Here is a 21,727-nt window from a genome sequence, read left to right as displayed (position 1 = left end):
TTTTTAAAATGAGCTTTCAGACGCCTTCTGACCTCACAGGGCTTCTTGCCAATAGTTATAATGTCCCAGCATACCATGCATTTGTTATTAACAGTATCAATAAAGCTAATATCACGTTGCCCTTCAGTGGAGGGTTGTGGGGTTTGTTTTGTTTGTTTGTTTTGTTTGAATGAGGCGAATATGAAAGCTACTCATGTTAATTAATGAGTTAAGCCTCATAACCTCCCCCGAGAGAAGGGCAGACTCTGAAGCTTGTTTAAATCTCCAGAAGGACATGCCTTTTCTGATTGTCAAAAAAAATAAAAAATAATATCACAATAAATAAGACATTCCACCTCTAAAATATTATTACATTTTAAAGCTTGTCGTTAAGGGCCATCACCAGCCAGTAATCCAGAAATAATATGATTGCCACCACCTACTCCTCCTCAAAAACAGGGTTTGTAGACTCAGAATCAGAGTGCAAGCAAAAAAACACACATACGCAAAATATTTCTATCCTGCTCTCAGCAGAAAACTAAGTATTTAGGTATTAAGTCCACTGCTGCAGAAAGTCATTCAATGGAAAGTGGAGACATACTGGCAAGCCTCATCCCCTCCAGTGTGATATACGACTATAAGAAGAGCCTGCTGGATGAGGCCAGGGTCCCATCTAGTCCCATATCCTGATCTCACAGAGGCAAACCAGATGCTTATGGGAAGCCCACAAACAGCATCTGAGCACAACAGCATTCTCTCCAGTGGTTTTCAGGAACTAGTATTTAGAACCACACCATCTCCAACTGTGGAGGTAGAATGTAACTATCAGGGTCAGTAGCCACGGATAGCCTTAGCCTCCATGAATTTGTCTTTTAGAGCTATCTATCATTGCTTCTTGTGGGAGTGAATTTTACAGTTTAGGTGTTATGTAAAGTATTTTCTTTCATCTGTCCTGAACCTTCCAACATTCACCTTCACTGGATGGCAGTGAGTGCAAGTGTTATAGGACAGGGAGAGAAAATTGTCTCTATCCACTTTCTCCATACCGTGAGTAATTCTATACACTTCTATCATGTCTCCTCTTATTCACATTTTCTTTAAACTAAAAAGTCCCAAATGCTGTAACCTTTCCTCATAGGAGAGTTAATCCATCCCCTTGATCAGTCTGGTTGCCCTTTTCTGAAGCTTTCCCCACTCTGCAATATTATTTTTAAGGTGGAGAGACCAGAACTGTATGCAGCATTCCAAATATGGTTGCACCATATATTTATGAAATCATGATACTTGCCATTTTAATTTTAATTTCTTTCCTAATGATCCCTTGCATGGAATTTGTCTTTTTCAAATTGGCTGTACACTGGGTTCCTTAGGGTTCAAAATCATGTGTGAAGGCCCTATGAGTAGAGGAAGCTCCTCATTCACAAATTTAGCCTCCAGCCCATACAGCGCTATAAAAAAAAGGGCAGGACTTAACAGTGCACTTCCTCTGTTCATTGTGCAATTGTCTTCACATGAGTAAAATGAATATCCAAATAGGGCTATAGTTGCAATTTTCAAAAACACAAGCCTCCCTCACACCATTGTACACATTGACTAGGGTTATGATTTAAGCATATTTTAGTCATTTGTTATCTTGGTAATATTCCTCCAAGGAATATTTTCCATCACTATTTTACCCTCACAACAAGCTTGTAATGAAGATTGAGAAAGATGAGAAATATTCACTGGCCCAAATCATTCAGTGAGCTTCATGGCTGAGAGGGAATTAGCCATAGAAGCCATAGAATCATAGAGCTGGAAGGGACCCAGAGGGCCATATAGTCCAATTCCCTGCAATGCAGGAATCCTGTCTCTGGATGCGCTCAAACCACCAACTTTCTGGTTAGCAGCCAGACACACTGACACATTGTGTCATCTTACAATGCAGGCTGCCAGGTTCCGCACCCTCACTGCCCCTTGACTGGACAGAAAGAATAGAGCAACACAGTTTAAACTGGGTCAAATAACGCCACAACTTTACTGACTACAGATGTAAGAGGTCTGACAATTACTTCTGACCCGCCTGATGGAAGTGAATCAGGGTCAAACCGGCAATGGGGGAGTCCTATGATTTACATCAAATAGGGGGACCCTTGCAGGGATCGCCGCCTTGAGCAGTGCTGTGGCCCAAGCCCTCACCTGGGAGTACGAAAAAGCCACTCCTCCCGGATCCCTTTAACGGGATACCCTATCTTTTGGAGGGCGGGGCAGAGACTACAACTGAGTGCAGGGGGCCAGGGCAAGGAACCTTAAATACGCTGGGAGCGGACCTGAGGGATGCCTATGTGCTCCGTCAGGCCTTCCCTCAAGGAGAACCCGGCCGCCAAGCCTGCCTGTTATTGGCCAATCTGCAGGCAGGCTTGGATCCACTTCCCAGCCGGTGAGGTCAGCATTAAGCCCCAGCATCCAGAGGCAGAGGCAGATCCACTGGGGAAGGCGGTGAAACTTCAAAGCACTGCTGAACTGGGTAATGGTAAGTGGACTTATACAACAGCAACAAAATGTAGGTTCTTGATAAAAAGTTCTGCTATTATAAGGTCCCTAGAAGATCAGAAGTATCTGCCTAGTGTCTGAAATTCATTAAATAAAGAAACAAATATTTTAAATTACGCAAAACCCTGGTTACTGACAAAAATGAAAGAAAAATATTCTTGCAGTGCTCAAGAATAGCCCTAATTTCTCTTGCTATTTAAACTTTTTTCTTTCTCTCCAGACTAAAGCATTGCTAATTACAGTAATGCAGACTTAATTCATACCAATATAAATAACACCAGGCAGGCATCAGAACTGGCATTAGGACATCATGCAATCTTTGACAAATATCCTTTCAAAGGAAATCTATAATAGCTTTTGGGTTACCCTAATTTATGAGCCATTATGCCTTTGATTGGCATCTGCAAATGGCCGATGTGTGGTTTCCATAACAAAGGAGCCTAATACATTGAAGGCAATGATGTAAACTTGCACTGTAAAGCATGGAACCATCAACAGAGCTCTCATGAAGAATATTTCAAAGTAATTAAGCCTTTAAACAAAAAACTGTTTCCCTACTCAACGTCAAATTATGTTATCTAAGTCTGAATATTTGTTATCAGGCTGCTCATAATTCACCTCAATAAAAACGACTGTTTGAATAGCAATAAATTGACACGACCAGACTAGAAAATGTGGATCTTTTGCAAAAAGGAAGTCAACCAAACAGACAACCAAATAAGAAAACATAAAGTTTCGTACCTAATGGTGAAACAGCAACTACTGAAGAAATGAAACATAGCATCTTTGTGACACAGTCACATCACTTTAGTCAAGGATATGACTGCTCTCTTATGATAAGTACCCCACTTCCAAGTAAACACTTTCAAAGTTTACAAGAGTTTGCAAATATTTAAGGAAACCAAATGCTAAATAGTTGGGGAGAATTTCTGTACACGTAATTGTATTATTTTGTGCTACATAGGGAAAACAATGTATTTCATTGCAACACTTAACTCTAAATGTCTGGGGGAAAGTTATACATAAACAATTGCATCATTTCATGCTAAAAGGGGGGGGGGAGTGAACAAAACATAATAAAAATAAACTTTCGTTCCTAAGAGGTGTTTAGTATAGATCGCAAAAGTCCCAATATTGAGATTAATAAGCTGCCACATTTCAAGGAAGACCAAGAAAACTGTAAAATTAAAGTGCAGCGCAATGTGAAAAGTCTGTGGCCAACTGGGAGTACAATGTCAATGAAGTAAGCTAAAGTCATAAAGTATGATTTCAGGGGAATGAGTCCCGTTGTTTCTCTGATTTTCCCAATAAAAAATTACAGGTGGTAGTATTTGTAAAAGAAGGAACTAAATTATGGATTAATTTTAAAAGATATAGGTATATTGAGATCAAGTGACAGAACTTAATTTCACAAGAAATTGAGAACACTTAAAAGCTCTAAAAAGGTTAACCATCTCATGATGAACTATAAGAAACTGGGTTATCTGCTTTTACTGTTACTTTAAATATAATTCACTTCTGAGTAAGATGAACTTATGATCATAGCACATCACATGTATTCCTCTACAAAGAATCGTCCTATTGTTCCAGTATCATGAACAAGAAGAATTCAGCAAATGCCTCATGGAAAAGGTATATTGTGGATGAGAGAGAGAGAATATATTTTAAATCTTAGTCCACAGCAACTTCTACAGGCAGATACACTGTGTCCACAGCCTGTAAGCTAAACCTCAACAATGTTCTGAAATAGCTGGATGCCTCATAACCCTTTGTAATCTAATTTTAGAAATGGTAACACTGAGAAACTTGGAAGGTTCAGTGTGTCAAAATAGGGTCAGAATTTTCATCAGTGCAATTCTCAGCAATAAGTGCCAGATCCACTATACTACCCAAGATTAAGCCACAAATTGTAGCTGACTTATTCCCAACAAATTTGGCAGCAAAGAACAAGGCCTGGGCAGCTGGCCAAAACATCCTTATCCCTTACAACCTTCTTGAGTCAAAGAAATATGCTCTGGGGGGTTCTGTAGTTGAGACTACATTCACTTATTGTGTCTATGGTTGCCGCTGGCTTGTGATAGCTTTCCTTTCACCTTTGGCCTTGATTCTCCACGCCTCACAAACTTTTCATGGACCCTCTGCAATAGGATGACATAAAAATACTAAATTACAGCTATTTAGGAGTTTAGAGTTCTCTTTTCTAAGTCTACTGCAGTAGAGCTAAGTGGGGGAAAATCTTTTACCTTCCAAAAACACAGAGATTGACCATGAAGTCTTAGTTATTTTATTTCACTCCCAATATTAACCTTTTAAAGTATTTGATAGTATTCAATGACATTGCTTTCAGGAGTGAAGGGAATTAACATAAATTCACTGTTAAATCTTACCACAAATATTTTTCAGAACAAGTTTTAGAAGTGTCAAGGCCACCATTAGGTCCTGTCCAGCCACCAGTCTCTAGCCTTTCACCGGCATTCTCTGAGTGAAATCTTGCCAAGGACTCACTACAGTAGTAGACAGGTGCAAAGCCTTACCACCCTAATCTCCCGTCTCATATCTGAATGCCTGATTCATTAGGTTTCATGTCCGCCCATGTAAATATCCCATTTCCTCACTTCAGCTTCTATTTTGACTCATTTGGACACTATGTGCACATCTACTGAGACAAACTGTGTATCCTGTTACCCACTTTGGACCTTTCCAGTAATTGTTGCTGCTTCTGTCATACTGCTTCCTCACTGTTAAGCTTGTTACCCCTGGAACTATGTTACAACACAAAAATGACTTTCACTTCTTAAATGAAGGCATCTATGTTGCATCAGGTACCACATCTCCAACCCCTAACCTATTCAGACCATAATTTCATTCTGCATTGTAACATTTTAATTAGCAAATTCAGGGGGGGAAAATTGTCATATTGAAAGGGATTTGCACAAGGCTTCACCAGTTCATCCAAATTCATCAGTAGAGATGATGTCTGGGGAGCTAGTGATGTGTACTACTAGGATGGGATGTTAAGAACTAGCAATAATTTATCCGTGGGGAACTGGGAACTAAACAGTGCCAAGGAACTTCGCCAGAGGAGCAGGTGAGAAAGGGATTGTACAAAGAAAACAATAAATAAAGAGTTATGACTATTCTGGCATTTTGAAGAATCTCAATTTTTCTGCATTCATAAACTGAGGATGAATTTAATAAAAGAAGAAAACATATATAATAATAATGGAGGGAATTTACAAACAGTAAATTGTATAATTTTTTCTATGTGTCATCATTTAACAAGCACAGTACCTTTTAAACATTACGGTCTTCCCCACAGACATCAAACTGACAGTATGTACAAAAGGGATTTAAGTGAGCTTGTACGTTGTATGAAATATAAATTAAAAGTATTGTTCTGTCAGTCTTGAATCTGGGATTGTTTCTCCAGGTCTCCCAAAACACTGTCAGAAGAATAAATCAGTATTCAAATAAAGCAAACAAAGATAAGCTGAGCTGACCAACATTTGTTTTTAAATGAGTTTATTATTAGTTTAGAAATTAAATACAGTAGTTGGTGAAATTACTTCAGAACACACCTAAACCACTGTCTTTCCATTTAGGCATATTCTTTTGTTTTTGAGTAACACTTTCCTTACTGGCAATTGTAATTTCTATGGGCACAATTCAGCCAAAGTGAAGCATCTAAGTCCTATTGAGATAGGCACTTACTTGAATGTCTCCCATTGGAATTAATGGGTTCTCAAAATGCTTAATGTCTGACTAGATCGTATCTATAATTTTATGAAGCACTTAAGTATAACTTGATAACATTTGATTATAAGTATCCAAATAAAATTGCTGCTTATCAGAAACAATGTATCCAAATATTGGTTACTTATCCCAGAAACCAGACTCATACACTGATCCAGTTCACACATAATTATAAGGCCAAACCATGATTTTGCACTAATGTGAAAACATGTGAAGTTTGTGGCTGCTGCAATCATCCCGAATCCTATGCTGTTATGCTACTCAGGACTAAACCATAATTTGGTTGAGCATTATATCCAAACATGGGGTCATGGTTTGTCTCACTCTTGACAAGCTCTGAGCTGTAACTAAGGTTTGCTCTTGGATTCCTAGTCATGGTTCGTTTGGGGTGACACACCACAAGCCTGGATTCAGACATAATGCTAAGCCATGGTTTAGCCATGGATAGGCTACAGGAGAAGCACAGGGGCCATAATCTTTGCTCCAGAAACATGAGCATTCATGATAAGCCATGGTTTGGCTTAGTGTTATATATGAACTGGACCAATGGCATTCAAAGTCATAATGCCTTCCGGTCAATTTCACCAAATGTCAATCTTTTATTGATAGCCTACCTGGTCTCAAGTGGCACATTGCTATTAAGCACCCAGCTGTCCTGTAACTGAACAGATTCAGGAGTGGTGGCTAGATCATTCGGAGCAGGAGCTGGTGCATGGATCTGGTTCCGTCGATTAGTTAGGGAGTTCCTGTTGAGGGAGTTGGCAGAAGAGTGATGATGGGATAGAGTATGATTGTGAGGTGGTGGAAGAGGTGGTCTCAGAGTTGACTGGCTGTGATGATTTGAAGGGCCTAAAAGGGAAAAGAGAAGTAATAAATAACTATGAATTTCCCAATATTTTGGGAAACAATCAAACCTAAACACTTTAACCCAAAACTATGTTCACTTACCAAGTAAGTGTTCTTAGAACTATGTTCTAAAGGAAACAGATAAACTTCAGCTCTTTTGAAAATATACCACTTAAGAACAGAAGCAGCTATGTGTATATGAAGAATGTTAAGCAACTCTTTCCTTTTCACATTAGCATCTGATTCTTTCTTTAATCCTGATCCACGTCACCAGAAAAGCATGGAAGCCACTTGCCTGACATTTAGGCTCATGCTACTCTAAGTAACAGCTTAAATAGGATATTATGTGAGTCTACCTCACATATTTTACACATTGCCAGAGCAGTTTGGCTTGGACCAGAAGAACATGGCTCCTGTACCACTCTGGCAATGCATTCATCTGACTTTAGATCGCTTCAAACCATTCTGGTCCACAGCATAATTTGAAGGCACACAATATAGTAACCTTTCTGAAACTGAGAAGGTTTTCGTCTGTTCAGTGCCTTGAAGGAAGGTTGCTAGGGAACACAACATATACCTACTCACCTCCAAAATAGAAAAAAAAGAAAGATGGGATATAAATGTTCTAAATGAGTAAGTAAATAAAATGCTGTACAATATTCCTACTAAAGTAACTGGAGTATTTAAAAGTACACGGTCATCTAATCAATGTGCTTGAAATCTACATTTTTAAATAATAAAGGTGATTAGATAATTTGTAAAAAAGATACCCTACATTATGTAAGTCTTCAAAATGAATGGAAGACAAAAAAGCAAATGTAACAGGCAAGTGAAATATTAATATCATGTTTAATAATTACACTAATTTGTAAATTTCTAGAGAACAATAATTAGTAAAAATAACATTAGCAAAATCGTAATTATACTGATGTATGTTTATTTTGAGAAACGTGAAAATACATTTTGTATTTAATGAATCAAATAATTAAAGAAAATATCAGTGAGGAAAGTGTTGTAGTTAGGAACAAAGGTTTATGGCAATACGTGTTCTAAACAAAAGTTGAGGAATTTAAGTTATCTTTTAAAAATATGAATGCAGCTAAATCACATTTTAAGTGGGAATGGTCGGAATCACCCTCTGCCTGCAGGTTGAGGGCTATTTGTCCTACTTTGGGAAGAAGACAGGAGGCCCTAGGACCCTGCCAGTGCCACAGACCTAGGGCCTCCTTGCCAAGCTGGGAACAGATGCTGACTGAGTGCTGCCTTCCCAAAGCTAGGTAGGGAGTGGTGGTGGGAGTAAATAAATCAAGAGTAGGCTTCCTCTGCTCTCCATTTATTCCTCACCCACCCATGCAAAGTTGTGACCATATATATAAAATAAGCGCGAGTTGCGAGTTACCTGTATATAAACTTTTAAAATATGAACATAACTATAGGCTTCTTCAAAAATGCTGAACAGAAGACCTGTGGTTTAGAAGCACCACAAAAAAGATCATATAGTTAACTTTTGGAGTGCACATTCTAGCAATCTATGTGTGGACAAGAGCGAAAAACCGTTCTCAGAATCAAACCTAAGAAGTGTTTGCAAAACTGGCTATGGGAGTAGTTAAATTCCTTCTCTCTATGTCAAGAGCCTAAACAAAAATCACCTCTTCAAAGCTATATCCATTTAACCATTTTTCTCCACATCACGATTTCAACAAAAATCACCTTTCCAAAACTGCTTTTATCAGTGGGAGCTTCCCTAAAAATGCTACTAGAAGCTTTCAAGGAGTTGTTTTTGTTGGGATTATGGCAAGGAAAGGGTTAAACTTCCCTTCTCAAACCCCCCACAGTCCATGGCTTTTAACATAACACACAGCCTGTGCTGTCACCACCACTTTGTTCCATTCACATATATAATAAGGAGAATGAGCTGCAGAGACAACCATCAGAGAAACAGGAATGGAAACCTCTATACAAATTATTTACTAAAGGTGTTAACTGTGAACATGACAAACAGATTAAAACACATATGTAAGGCAATAATCAGAACCAGGATTGTCTAAAGCTCCTTGCTGAGTGTGGGGAATGGCTCCCTTTTCCCTCTCATCTCTTCATCAGTCAGTAGAGAGCATTGTAACTATTTAGTGTGCGCTGCAAGAACAGCTGCTGCAATCTGTTCTGTATTTCCCAATATGAGGAACAGTCACCACCAAGGAAGGGCCTAGGCTATGCTACAATAAAAGAATTACCGTGGTTCCCTAAATCATTTTCTGGACTTGACCTCTCATTAAGTAGATGAAGGAGATCAAGGCAAAGAGAGCCAGAGAAATTGGTTTTTATAGTGGGCTTAATCATATAATGTACACAGAAACTTGTCATAGGAAGAGATAATGTATATTTCAAAACTGCAACAATAATGAAAAGTTATATTGTTCCTTAAGATCTCCCCAGTTATCATAGTAAATGGGTATTTCAGTGTTTACTACATGTCCAACCAGAAAAGTCTGTCTTGAAGAATGGAGTTACAAAAATGCTTTCCTAAATATAAACCCCCCCACACACGCAGGATAAAAAGGCAAGGGTTGTTGTTTGTTTGTTTTTAAATGGATACATTTTTACTACTCCTACAAATAAGTTGGAAGGAACACAATCAAGTGTCATTTTCCTATATATGTTAATAATTTATTTAAAGTAGGGGAAGTGACCAACACAGACCGTCACTTTTCTAGGAAGATCCCTCAGGTGTCTTTGAAGCTCTCTATGCTAGAATAATTCCTCATGTTGGTAGTTCTTCTAGAGCTGGGGTGGGGAACTAGATCAGCAAATAGATCAGTAGGGAACTAGATCCTAGGTTCCCTCACCCTCAGCAGGCCATTTTGACCTGCTATAAAGCAAGGGATGCCTACCTGTTTATCACCTAGCACCACTATGATGCCAGGTAGCCAATTTTTCCTTTGTAGTGCAGGAAACTGTCCTAGCAAGCAAAATTCAAGCCTAGGCAAGCAAGGCTTGAAGTTACAGCCAATCAGCTCTACTTTCTACAGGTGATCCCAAGCAGCTTGAAGTCTCCAGATTCTATAGACAAATGTTGAATTATCTCCACAGCCCACCAACCACTGGCATTTGGTTTCACAGCCTTACAACAGCAGCTGCCAGTCATTCACACTTGCTCTTCAGGCATGCACAGCTGGCCAACGCCTACCCGGCCTGTGTCCCTGTTGTAAGGCCCCCAAACAGCATGCTTACCACCATTTTGGTCCCCCAGTAGTACAGCAGGTACCAGTCCCTTTCAATTCCCCCTGGATACACTTTATTCAGCAGCAATGGCACTTTCATATGGGAAGTGAGCTTTGGGCATTGCATTTTGGGAGATCCAATATGGCAGCTACCCAGCTTTTTTAAAATCAACCTATCAATCAACAAAAGCTTTCAGTCCCGGCTTTATATCTAGTAAATACATTTGAGTGGGTGAAAGAATGCAAATGCATGCATTGCACATAAATTTAGGAAACTTTTATAACATTTTTCACTTCTAATTAATTCAGCCAATATCCCTGAAATAGCTTCGACACACTGTGCACTAATTATGTATTTTATCCAAACATCCTTACAAAATTGTAGATATAGATCATGGCTCAACAATATAACGACTTGGTTTATATGGGAATAAGATAATGAAATGTGTCTTAGCTTTATTATATTAGAAAGTATAAACGAACAACAGTCATGATCCAGGAAATAACTTTAAACATTTTTGGGGGAGGAAAGACATTAATAACATTTTTAGGGTTCTGTTTGATTGTATTAAAGTAGAAAAATTAGTTATTTACCAATTTGTTTGTACACTACTTCCCAAATATATTCATTACAAGAGCTAGCATTTAATAGTATTCCTCTTTTTATATTCAGTAGGTAGTCTTCCTAGTTTACATTTAAGAAGCTCAAAATTGGCTTAAAATCATTTTTAAAAGACACAAGAACTTCCCACACTGGAGGAATGGCAGATGAAACTTGTGGACTATATGGAACTGGCGGAAATGACTGGTAGAATCCGTGACCAGGGAGAAGAGTCGATGGAGGAAGACTGGAAGAAATTCAAGGACTATCTTCAGAAACATTGCAAAATTAAGGAATGTTAAAGTGATGTTGGACTGAAAATAAGTGGTTTCCAGCTGCACAGGTTAAAGTCAATGATAGATTAAGATTAAAGATCAAGATTAAAGATGTTTAAAGAAATGGAAATTCAATATTAAAAGGGAAAATTTTAACGTTATATGATATTAAGATCAAGGATTAGGTTTAAAGAAGTGGAAGTTATATATTTTAACATTTTATTAAATTAAAGATTGGGATTAAAAAAGTGGAAAAGAAACTGCTGGACAAATAATTTGGATTGGAATACAAAAGAGGGAGGTATGAGGAAGTCCAGAAAATAAGTAATCTAAAAATGGAAATGGAAAAGAGAGTTTGTTTTTAATTGTTATGTTTTTTGTTTTTTTATTGTTGAGTTTTGTATTGCTTCTTGTGTGTGTTTTCTTTGTTGTTTAAAACTTTAATAAAAAATTATTTAAAAAAATAAAAAATAAAATCATTTTTAAAGAACATGGTAGTTACTGAATCAATAAAACGCTAACAAATAATAAACATTATTATTGTTATGTATTAACAACACAATACTGTGTTTAACACTGTTTTAATTGTTGTCACCTGCCCTGGGACCTTACGGTGAAAGGCAGGTAAACACCAATGTCACCTTAATAGATCAAATTGATGCCTCCAAGTATGCATTAAATGACACTTTCTACTTATTCTTTAAGTATCTGCCCATGTAATCAGGTTCAAATTGCTGCTGTTACCTTGTTAATTTTTAAGTGGTATTGCTTTTAGTTATGTGTTAGCCACTCTGAGATGCTTTGGCCTTATAAAGCAGGGTGTATATCTTCAAAACTATAAATAATACGGTTTACATACCACATTATTATGTACCAAAGCAATTATATTTTGGTGTATCTCTAAATAAACTATTCCTGTTTCTTCACACACACATTTGCTATAAGACTGTAGTCAATTTCTAATTTAGGTTTATATTTCAAAACTGGAAATAAAGGTGAGGGGGTAAGAGAAAGCAAATAATCTACCACCACCAGTCACCAGTACTATGTAGAGGCTTCAAATGAAGATTTGAAAATTTACCATCTTACCTAAGGGTAAGCAAGTGGTAACAATTGCATCATCATATGTAACTTTCTTGATCAGGGAACTTCAAGGGAGAATTCATTACTCATATAGCCAGGGTTAAGCATGGATTACAACACATATCTTACAATATGTGGTGCTGTGTGGATTCTTCCTATTGCCTCAGCAGTTGGAAATGTAAAGATGATAAATAACTTGATGGGATAGCAATAATTCTGTTCTCTGAAGAAGTGAGGGAACAGTGTTTTAACAGTGCCGTTATGTGAAGAGATAGATGATAGATAGATAGATAGATAGACAATTAGACAGACAGATACACCCCCCCCCTAAAATTCAGCAGGCACTATGAGATTGGTTTCTTTAAAGAAAAGCATAGATGTGGAATTATGTCTCTTGGTGTGCATGTGTAAATGAATTTTCCAGTTTCACTCCTTTTAAAATAATTTTTTTAACACAAATGCTTGGAAGCACAAGGAGGAGCAAGTGAGAGCAGGGAGCTCATGAGACCTCAAATGCTATCTTAATAATGGATAAGAGATCAACTGTACTATGCTATAGTGATGTTAGGTGTATTAGTCTTAAAGTAATAGTTTTAAAGCAAACAAAAATCAGATGGATAAAACCAGATCTAGTGCTTACAACCCATTTTTAAAAGGCAGCATTTTTGAAAACCGATTTTCTGGCGATGACCCACGTATATATTAATTTTATGTGTGTGAAATAGAACCGAGTATCCGAGTTATATTGAAAACTAGTGGAGCAGGGATGTTGTGTAAAACTGAATAGAGTAGTATGTCACAAGCCTCCATCCTGAAAGTGGTGCTACACCTCCCGTCTTCACCTTCTTCAAGGATCAGGAAGTTATCTTGAGGCACAGGAAATAGGCAGGGAATTTCAGGGACTCCACAAGTCCTGGTGGAGTGGTCCCCCCCACCCCCAGCAGGGATGAGACTAGGATCATCACTCGCAGAATTCTTGCTGAGAAACAAACACTATTCACATCATTTCTGCTAGGGAGAAGGTATTCCAAGGCAACCATACTCTTAACTACTCTGCTATAATGTATGGTTATTTCATTGTTTCAATGAAAGTATATGCGTGGTGTGGGAGAGTCCTAAAAACCAAGGTGGAATTTAGACACATACAAAAACCACTCTGAAAATGATTTTTTTAAAGTATTTTTAAAAATTCACTTAATTTTCCATGAGGCTCACCATCACCATCTAGTGTCAAATTGTATATTGCCCTTAAAACACACTTAAAATGGTTTATTTGCAGCTGTATAGCTGAGTCCCAAAGGAGGAACTAGAACTACCAGCTCACTTTTGATATTTGACTGGATTTAGAATAGGGATTTGCTTTATTTATTTCGTTTAATTATTTAGTTCTAGTTTGGTCTATTCTAAGTGATTAACAATACATCAATACATATATAAAATATCCAGTTAAATAAGAAAAGGCAACTGATTTTAATGCAACACAGCATTATAACTTTAATCTTGGTCACCAAAGCCAACCCAAGTAAAAAACACATTCGTTAAAATCACACTGCTAAGAACTGATGCGTCTCTACCACAGAGGGAAGCTTTCCTTCATGTTATTCCAATGCCCCTGATAGTACAAGCAAGAGAATCATCTCTACCAGACTGAGAGACTGCAATGGCACTTGGAAGAACTAGTTCAGGTATGTTGGTACAATGCATAAAACTACTGTTCAAGTCAAAAGCCGACACAGTTTTGTTTGAAGATTGCAGGTGGCTTGGTGCTGACCCTGGAAGACTACTTTCAGCAGGTCATCCCAAACAAGAGGTGTGCTATAATTTATTATTTTTGCAAGGGAAACAATAATGAACAGCACCACTATATAGAATGTGTCGTATAGCGGTCCAATCACAAAGTTAGTAAGGCATGATAAATGATTATATAGCCTCTTTCCTAGAATAAGCTGAGGAAAACAGCTGTGGTGTGGAAAGTGGAAGTTCTGAACTCCCTAATCTGATGGGTAAAACCTCAGCACCTAGGACTTGCCGATCGCATGGTCGGCGGTTCGAATCCCCGCGGCGGGGTGCGCTCCCATCGTTTGGTCCCAGCGCCTGCCAACCTAGCAGTTCGAAAGCACCTCCGGGTGCAAGTAGATAAATAGGGACCGCTTACCAGCGGGAAGGTAAACGGCGTTCCGTGTGCTGTGCTGGCTCGCCAGATGCAGCTTGTCACGCTGGCCACGTGACCCAGAAATGTCTGCGGACAGCGCTAGCTCTCGGCCTATAGAGTGAGATGAGCGCACAACCCTAGAGGCAAGACTGGCCCGTACGGGCAGGGGTACCTTTACCTTTACCTTTAATCTGATGAAGCTGTGTGGAGAACCTGCGCAGATCAAACGCCTTCAAACATATAGCGGTGTTAGAGGTTGTTGCCCTCTCTGTTTCCCCATGCATAGGAGGAGTGCAAGGGCCTTTCCTTTCCAAAAAGATGCATAATTTGATCTTCAAGCTTGAAATTGCAAATCAGGAATAGAAGATTAGCTGTGGAGAGTTATTTGAAGTGCATAGGGTGTTTAGAGTCTAGGCATTCACTCTACACCCTGACTAGCAATTCTAGCGCAATGCTTGCAAATGAACACTGGGAATTACAGGTCTACTATCTTATTCCACATGCTGTCCTAGTTATGTTGATAATACTTCATGCCTTTTCAGTTGCCTACAGATCTCTCCTAAAGCCAAACACGATCTCTTGACTATTGTCACTCTTAATTTTCTGCACCATTTTATGCAAGAATACTGACCTACCACTTTCCCGGCATTATCAAATCACTTTGCAAGCTGAGATACTCTGGCATGTGCACTATAGACTCTTGCTAAAACCGCACTACATAGGGATTTCAAAGATAGCCTAGTTAATCTCTCACCTCAAAGCTTCACTTAAAATCCTGCTGAAATCAGGAAAAACATCTGTGAGCACAGTCAAATTGCAGAGCAATCTCTTTTCTGTATCAAAGTTCCATACCAACAGAGCCTCTGAAATGCCACATTGGATGTAGCTTACTCATACTTACTGACAGAATGTGATGTGAGCTTTAACACCCTTCATTAAATAGCAGCAACTACAATGACCAATACATGGCTCCATTCCTAAAAATAGCTATGGACCTAAGAGCAAATGTTGAAAAATGAGGCAAAGGTAAGTTGCGAAATATGCCGAACGCCAGTATTACTCCCAGCTAATTTGTAATCTTGTTACTTTAAGGCAAAGCATCAAAATTGCTTCAAACGTATACATCCAATTCATCAGTCCAGCTCTGGGAGCTGATAGAACAAAATACCTCGCTCATTCAAAGTAGCTGTGTGTGCCAACAGTATTTACGCTGCATATGATTTTAGCAATAAAAGTACAATGTAAATTTTCTCTCCGCTATGGTAATTTGAGCAGTTCCAGATACAAAACAGAACTTCTTAAAACATGTAAAGTTTGATCCCAAAAGTAGATGCACTTAAAAACAATAAAAACAGTGATATCCTCCCTTTAACAACCTAAAAATGCTCTTCTACAAAAACCGTTTTGGCTAAAGTTCCAGTCTGTTGACATTTTTCACACAAAAAGATCATTAGCTGAGCACAGCTTGAAAATCTGATTGTTCTCTAGATGGTCCATGAGGGAGCCTGAAAATTGTCACAGTGATGTAAGAATAATTGTGTTAGAAGGTGGCTTCTTTTCCAGCGCATTCTGAAAATGAGCACTGCTGCCAAGCACATGCCATCCAAGATGAAAAATTCTGGAATCAGGTGCACAACTGTTTCCCCCTAGAACGGAACTTGAACTATACATTATGTTTTCATGTAATCAGGCTATCATACAATGGATATAACAGAAACACTATTCTTACATGGCTTAACAGCGTATCAACTAACTCTGAGGGCCAAACAAGAAAGTTAAATGTGTGAATGCAATAAATATGCTTATGTTTTGTAATGTAAATAACAGCCCGGGTAGTGGTGGTGGAGGGGGAACAGTGTTAGGACTGCTCTGTTGCAGTGCAAATGAAAACCACCCCAGCTATTCCATTGATAAAGGGTTTCCTCTTCACATGCATTAAAGTTAAAATGAATGGTTTGCAGTGTTCTGCTGTGTTCCCTCTAGCTTGGAAGCCCTTTCTTTTCAGACATCTCTGAACATATGGCTGATGTGCAGGAGTATCATGGGAGCAATGATTTGATGGGACGCTCAGAGTGTGCCCCCTGACAAGGGTATTATGGATTGTGTAGGTCAGTGGCATAGCGTGGGTTGTCAGCACCCGGGGCAAGGCAAGTAATTTGCGCCCCCTAACTCGTGGATTTTTGCACTCGAGTCTCTTCCACTAGATTAGTTAAAGAAACCCTTACCCCCTAAGAGAGTGAGTGAGCCAGGTAGGGGCAGAGAGCTGCGAGTGCGAGCGCGCCCCCCCAGATGTTGCGCCCGGTGCGGCCGGCCCCCCCTGCACCCCCCACGCTACGCCACTGGTGTAGGTATAATGTGGGAGAAGGCTGTCCTGTAAACCTGGAATGCAATTGTGTATACTTTTGCTTCTATAAATATATATAATGCTTGGGTAAACAGTAGTCACTCTAGACATAAATCTCTTTTTGGAGGAAGGGCAGGATAGAAATTTAAATAAACAATAAATAATGCTCTGCAGCCCTACCCATCCCATGCACAGCCATGCTTTTTTATTCAGTGAGAATGTGTGCTCATATGCACCTTCACATACTAAAAAATATCAAAATCACTGACTCAGTTTACATGAAAGCTTGTGCACATAGATAATTCAGATTAAAATAATAATTAATGCAAATGGAAGCACACTATGCATGCACCAGCTCCAAAAAATAATAAAATTGTCCATATAGTATTGACTTAATGAAACATGCAGCAGCCAACCCATGGAAAAATAGTAAAATCTGCTCATCCTTACGTTATGTGTCATTTTTATTGTTTTAGTGATTGTAGGGAGTCATTTGGAAGTCATTATTTTATATGGCCTATTAAAGCCATATCTTTTTTTCTCACACAAATTTTCACAAAATGGAATGTTGTACAAGGATTTGAATAAATCAACGCTATCTGAAGTATTTCGCCACCCTCTTGAGAAGAAGAGCCTATTAGTATGAAATAATCTTTTGATTACTCCGAGGATATCTACAATACCATTAAGGTCTACAAAATCCCTGCTGAAAAGTTTGTGAAATTATAAGGTGAATGTTGCTCAATAACATGAAATGGCTCCAATATTTTTCGAGAGGCATTATCATCATCTCCCAGCGCTTGGCTTCATCAAAAATTTAAATTCTTCTTGTTCCAACTTTAGCTATTACACTTGGGGCTTTAGTCATTACAAGCCCTTAGCACAGAGTTTGAACAGGGTTTCAGTGCAAGGAAAATATCAATTTATTTATCAGGAGGTCTAAATAATGAATAATTATTATTATTATTTCTTAAATCTGTATGCCATGCTTCATCCGAAGAGCACAGGGTGGTTCACAACATAAAGATACAGAATAAGAACACAAAAAATAATAATAAACAAACAAACAAACAAACAAACAAACAAACAAACAAACAAACCAATAACTCCATTTTCCATAAACACATTTAAAATAATCTACAAGCCATTTAGACTTGTCTCTTGTGCAAGGAACCAGCATAGGCAAAGAAATATCTAGCTGCAATTTCAGCACATCTGAGGAGTTACAGCTCAGTGAAGTCCTATATTCTATAAACTTTACAAGGATCCTGAAGCAAGCTTTTTCTTTTTTGGTCAAAATACGTTGACCAGCCATGTAGTGAAGCATGAAGCTAAAAAGGAAATACTGTCATTGCAAAGCAATCTGATTGCTATCTCTCCCCACCCGGGCAAGTCTTTGGACCTCTTTTGTCAATTTCAAGCAGGCTACTTGGGACACTGAAGTTGTAATGTGAGAAAATATTCAGCACTTTGTAAGTGATGAAACTTACAACCTTTTGAGTGGGGTGGGGGATAGAAATTCAATTTAAAGATACAAGAAACAGAATTCCATGAAGCCCAACCACCTTCTAACACTGAAACTGTCCAAAAACTACTGGGTAAGTTGAAAAGGCAAAATAGCTGCCAACACTGCTGAATCCAAAGGTCAAAGGCAAAATGAATATCATAACTGTGCCAATTTAATGAGATAGAGCACAAGAAATATTGAGATTTTGACACTTAATCCCCCCCCCAATGCTTCTTAAAAGGAAGACTGTTTGCTGGGATGTAGGGATATTAAACTCTAACAGCAGCAATATTTATGGAAGTTGGAAGCAGCTTATACCTCTAATTATGCATGTATGTAGTTCACTGTAGCACTGGCATGTGGCTGCTCTAGTGGAATACAGCAATCCATTATAACAATGGGTAGACTACATAATACTGCATAAGAGCGTAGGAATAGGAAATGAAGAAGGCAGTCATACTTGATCCAATTACATTCACAAGGGAATGGAGACAGGCAGGCAATAATTACCCAAATTGCAATTTGGCTACAACCTCTGGATTAACATCTGCACTCTTGAAGAAGTGGTAAAAGCCTTTTAATGACCACAAATCTTCAAAATCTTTACATCTCAACTAGAAAAAGGTGTTCTAACGGTTTAAATGTATCAGATAGAGGAAGATAACAATAGTTGATGAGGTTTTTGTGTGTTGGCTGTGCTTTAGTGCTTTGTACTCAAGAGTAAGAAAAGCGGAGTTACATAAGAAATTAAATTTTGTGGTGCTATTATTTAATCATAGCTCAACAGGAAATGACCCACTAAAAAAAGACAAGAATACAAATCATGAGGGACAGAATAATGCGTTATGGTTTCCATTTGGATCTTCCTGAATACACCCTTCCCCAGGGAAGGAATCCCTACCTGAAAAGCACTAGAAACAGTGATTGGGAAAGCTCAGCACTCCAACCAGCCAGCAACACTGAGCAGACACACAATGTGATATACAAGGTCAATTGGAGTATGTGCTTTTAAACTAAGGGGCAGGTGAAAATAATCACACCCTCTTGTAGGAAAACATTTTTAGCACCATTCAATAAGTGACTGTAACCAATACTCCACCTCTAAGATAAATAAAATATGTTATTTTTAATAAATAATACTGATGATACTCATTAAAAACATCAAACTTTGAATAATAATATATAGGCAGAATTGCCAAATCGAGACAGGATTTAATCTAAACCAGGGTTCACTAGGGAGCAACCCCAAGACATGTTTTCAGTGCCAGGCTCAGCTCAACATGTGAAGTAATGATGCCACTTCATGTGAAATTTCAATAGATGATATTATGGGGCACTGGCAGAAGCCTTGTGTCTTCCATAATGTCTAGTTATGCCCAGAATGAAGCCTTGCAAGACAGATGTGTATTGCACAGGTTGGCACAGTTCCAAAAGAGCCTCTGCAGTTGTACAAATTCCACAGGTGCTTATAATCATCACAGATATTCTGACTTGAAGCTGTAGTGCACTGCCAATCACATGAGGCAGTTTTGTACCAAAGATTTGTTTAGTCGTTTAGTCGTGTTCGACTCTTCGTGACCCCATGGACCAGAGCACGCCAGGCACTCCTGTCTTCCACTGCCTCCTGCAGTTTGGTCAGACTCATGTTGGTAGCTTCGAGAACACTGTCCAACCATCTCGTCCTCTGTCGTCCCCTTCTCCTTGTGCCCTCCATCTTTCCCAACATCAGGGTCTTTTCCAGGGAGTCTTCTCTTCTCATGAGGTGGCCAAAGTATTGGAGCCTCAGCTTCACGATCTGTCCTTCCAGTGAGCACTCAGGGCTGATTTCCTTCAGAATGGATAGGTTTGATCTTCTTGCAGTCCATGGGACTCTCAAGAGTCTCCTCCAGCACCATAATTCAAAAGCATCAATTCTTCGGCGATCAGCCTTCTTTATGGTCCAGCTCTCACTTCCATACATCACTACCGGGAAAACCATGGCTTTAACTATACGGACCTTTGTTGGCAAGGTGATGTCTCTGTACCAAAGATACTGGAGGCTTAATGTCCCTACATGCCAATACTGTATATATAATTTACCATGAAAACCTATAAGCTGTCTCCTCCCCTGCCCCAGCCATCTCAACTGAAAACATAATTAGAAAAATAAAACAGATTGCTCTGTATAGAGGTTCTCTGTCTGGAGTTGTTGCAGGGTGCAGGTCAAATGGTAAAATGTCAACACACTTGAGGGAAAGTGTGGTGATGTAGATGTATCCGGGATATCCAATGGTCTGACTAAGGTATAAGGCAGCTTCCTAAGTTGCTCCTGTGTCAGGAAGGAAGAACTAGGTTAATGTCAAAAATCCCCATTTTGAAGGAAAATAATGTTGCTGGCAGCAATTGAGAAAAGGTCATGGGATATAGGATATGAGGGATCTTTGCACAGCAGGGCAAAATACTGATATATACTATTATTAATCTTGAAGGCAAGGGGGGAAAACATATTCCACCATCAAAATCTCTAAACAAGGTAATTCTTAATCTCGTCAGGTACGCAGGTGTGTGAATTTCTGTCTTGAAGCTTTTTTTAAACTAACCTTCCAGTTAAACTACGCTGCAGAGCACAATGAACATTGACATGAATGTTAATTACTACCACTTAGAAACACTGTAGATGTTTGACTAATCTGTGCTATAAAACGAATTGAATATTTACTGCCATACATTTGCCTGAAAAATAAGAGAACAACATGTTGTGGAATGTAACTGCTTTATAAACATCAGAATGTTTTACTCTTTCCACCACACATCCAAAGGATTGTTTTACTTTATATAATATCTCCTCTCATTCATAGTCACCTCTTATCATAAGCAAAGCTAAAAGTAATAATGTTCTACTCTCAGCAGTGCGTTGTTACAAGATAGAAGTTCTCAAAATCATGTTTCACAAGGATTCTGATTACATTATTGTGCAAGTAATTAGTATTTATCAGATTTGCCTAAAACATTTAAATGCAATTAAGTGTTTTGAAAACTTAAAATGATTCTTCTGCATTGGTATCGACAAAGTTATTACAACAGTGGCCACTTGCACAATGCCAAAGAAAGTGCATAGATAAAAAAGAAGACAAAGGGGGGCACTGGTTTGCTTTAATTTTACATGTTATAATCCATATGTATATATGAAGATTTAGAAATTATTACTGCAATTTAAACAGAAATGCAACATATTTCACCATAGTGGGCAAACCTGTGACCATGACCTTCTCAGTCCCCTGTTCTCCCTTTGTATGGCCCTTTATTTTTCAGCTGGACTTGGAATCAGATAGCACTTCAAATTAATGGCATCTTCAAACAGAGGGCTGTCATCTGTAAATCAGCACACATGGCCATCCTATATGACTGAGGGATCACCCGCACTTTCACCATAAATAGTGAGTAGTGTGTTTCCT

At 38.6% G+C, this 21,727-nt stretch overlaps 1 protein-coding gene across 10 annotated transcripts in view; it reads right to left on the bottom strand.

Annotated features, from left to right (window-relative positions):
* Positions 1-21,727, bottom strand: part of TENM2 (teneurin transmembrane protein 2) — a 696,995-nt gene that overhangs the window by 215,572 nt on the left and 459,696 nt on the right. For all 10 annotated transcript variants that reach the window (XM_080995195.1, XM_080995200.1, XM_080995203.1 and 7 more), the window contains one exon: positions 6,879-7,113. In XM_080995195.1, the coding sequence (XP_080851321.1) occupies positions 6,879-7,113 (235 nt within the window). The remainder of the gene's footprint in view (positions 1-6,878; positions 7,114-21,727) is intronic.

Source organism: Podarcis pityusensis, assembly GCF_964106645.2.
Source record: "Podarcis pityusensis genome assembly, chromosome: 2".
NCBI lineage: Eukaryota > Metazoa > Chordata > Lepidosauria > Squamata > Lacertidae > Podarcis > Podarcis pityusensis.
Note: the sequence above shows the minus strand (reverse complement) of the source record. Positions and strands in the feature narration are given on the sequence as shown.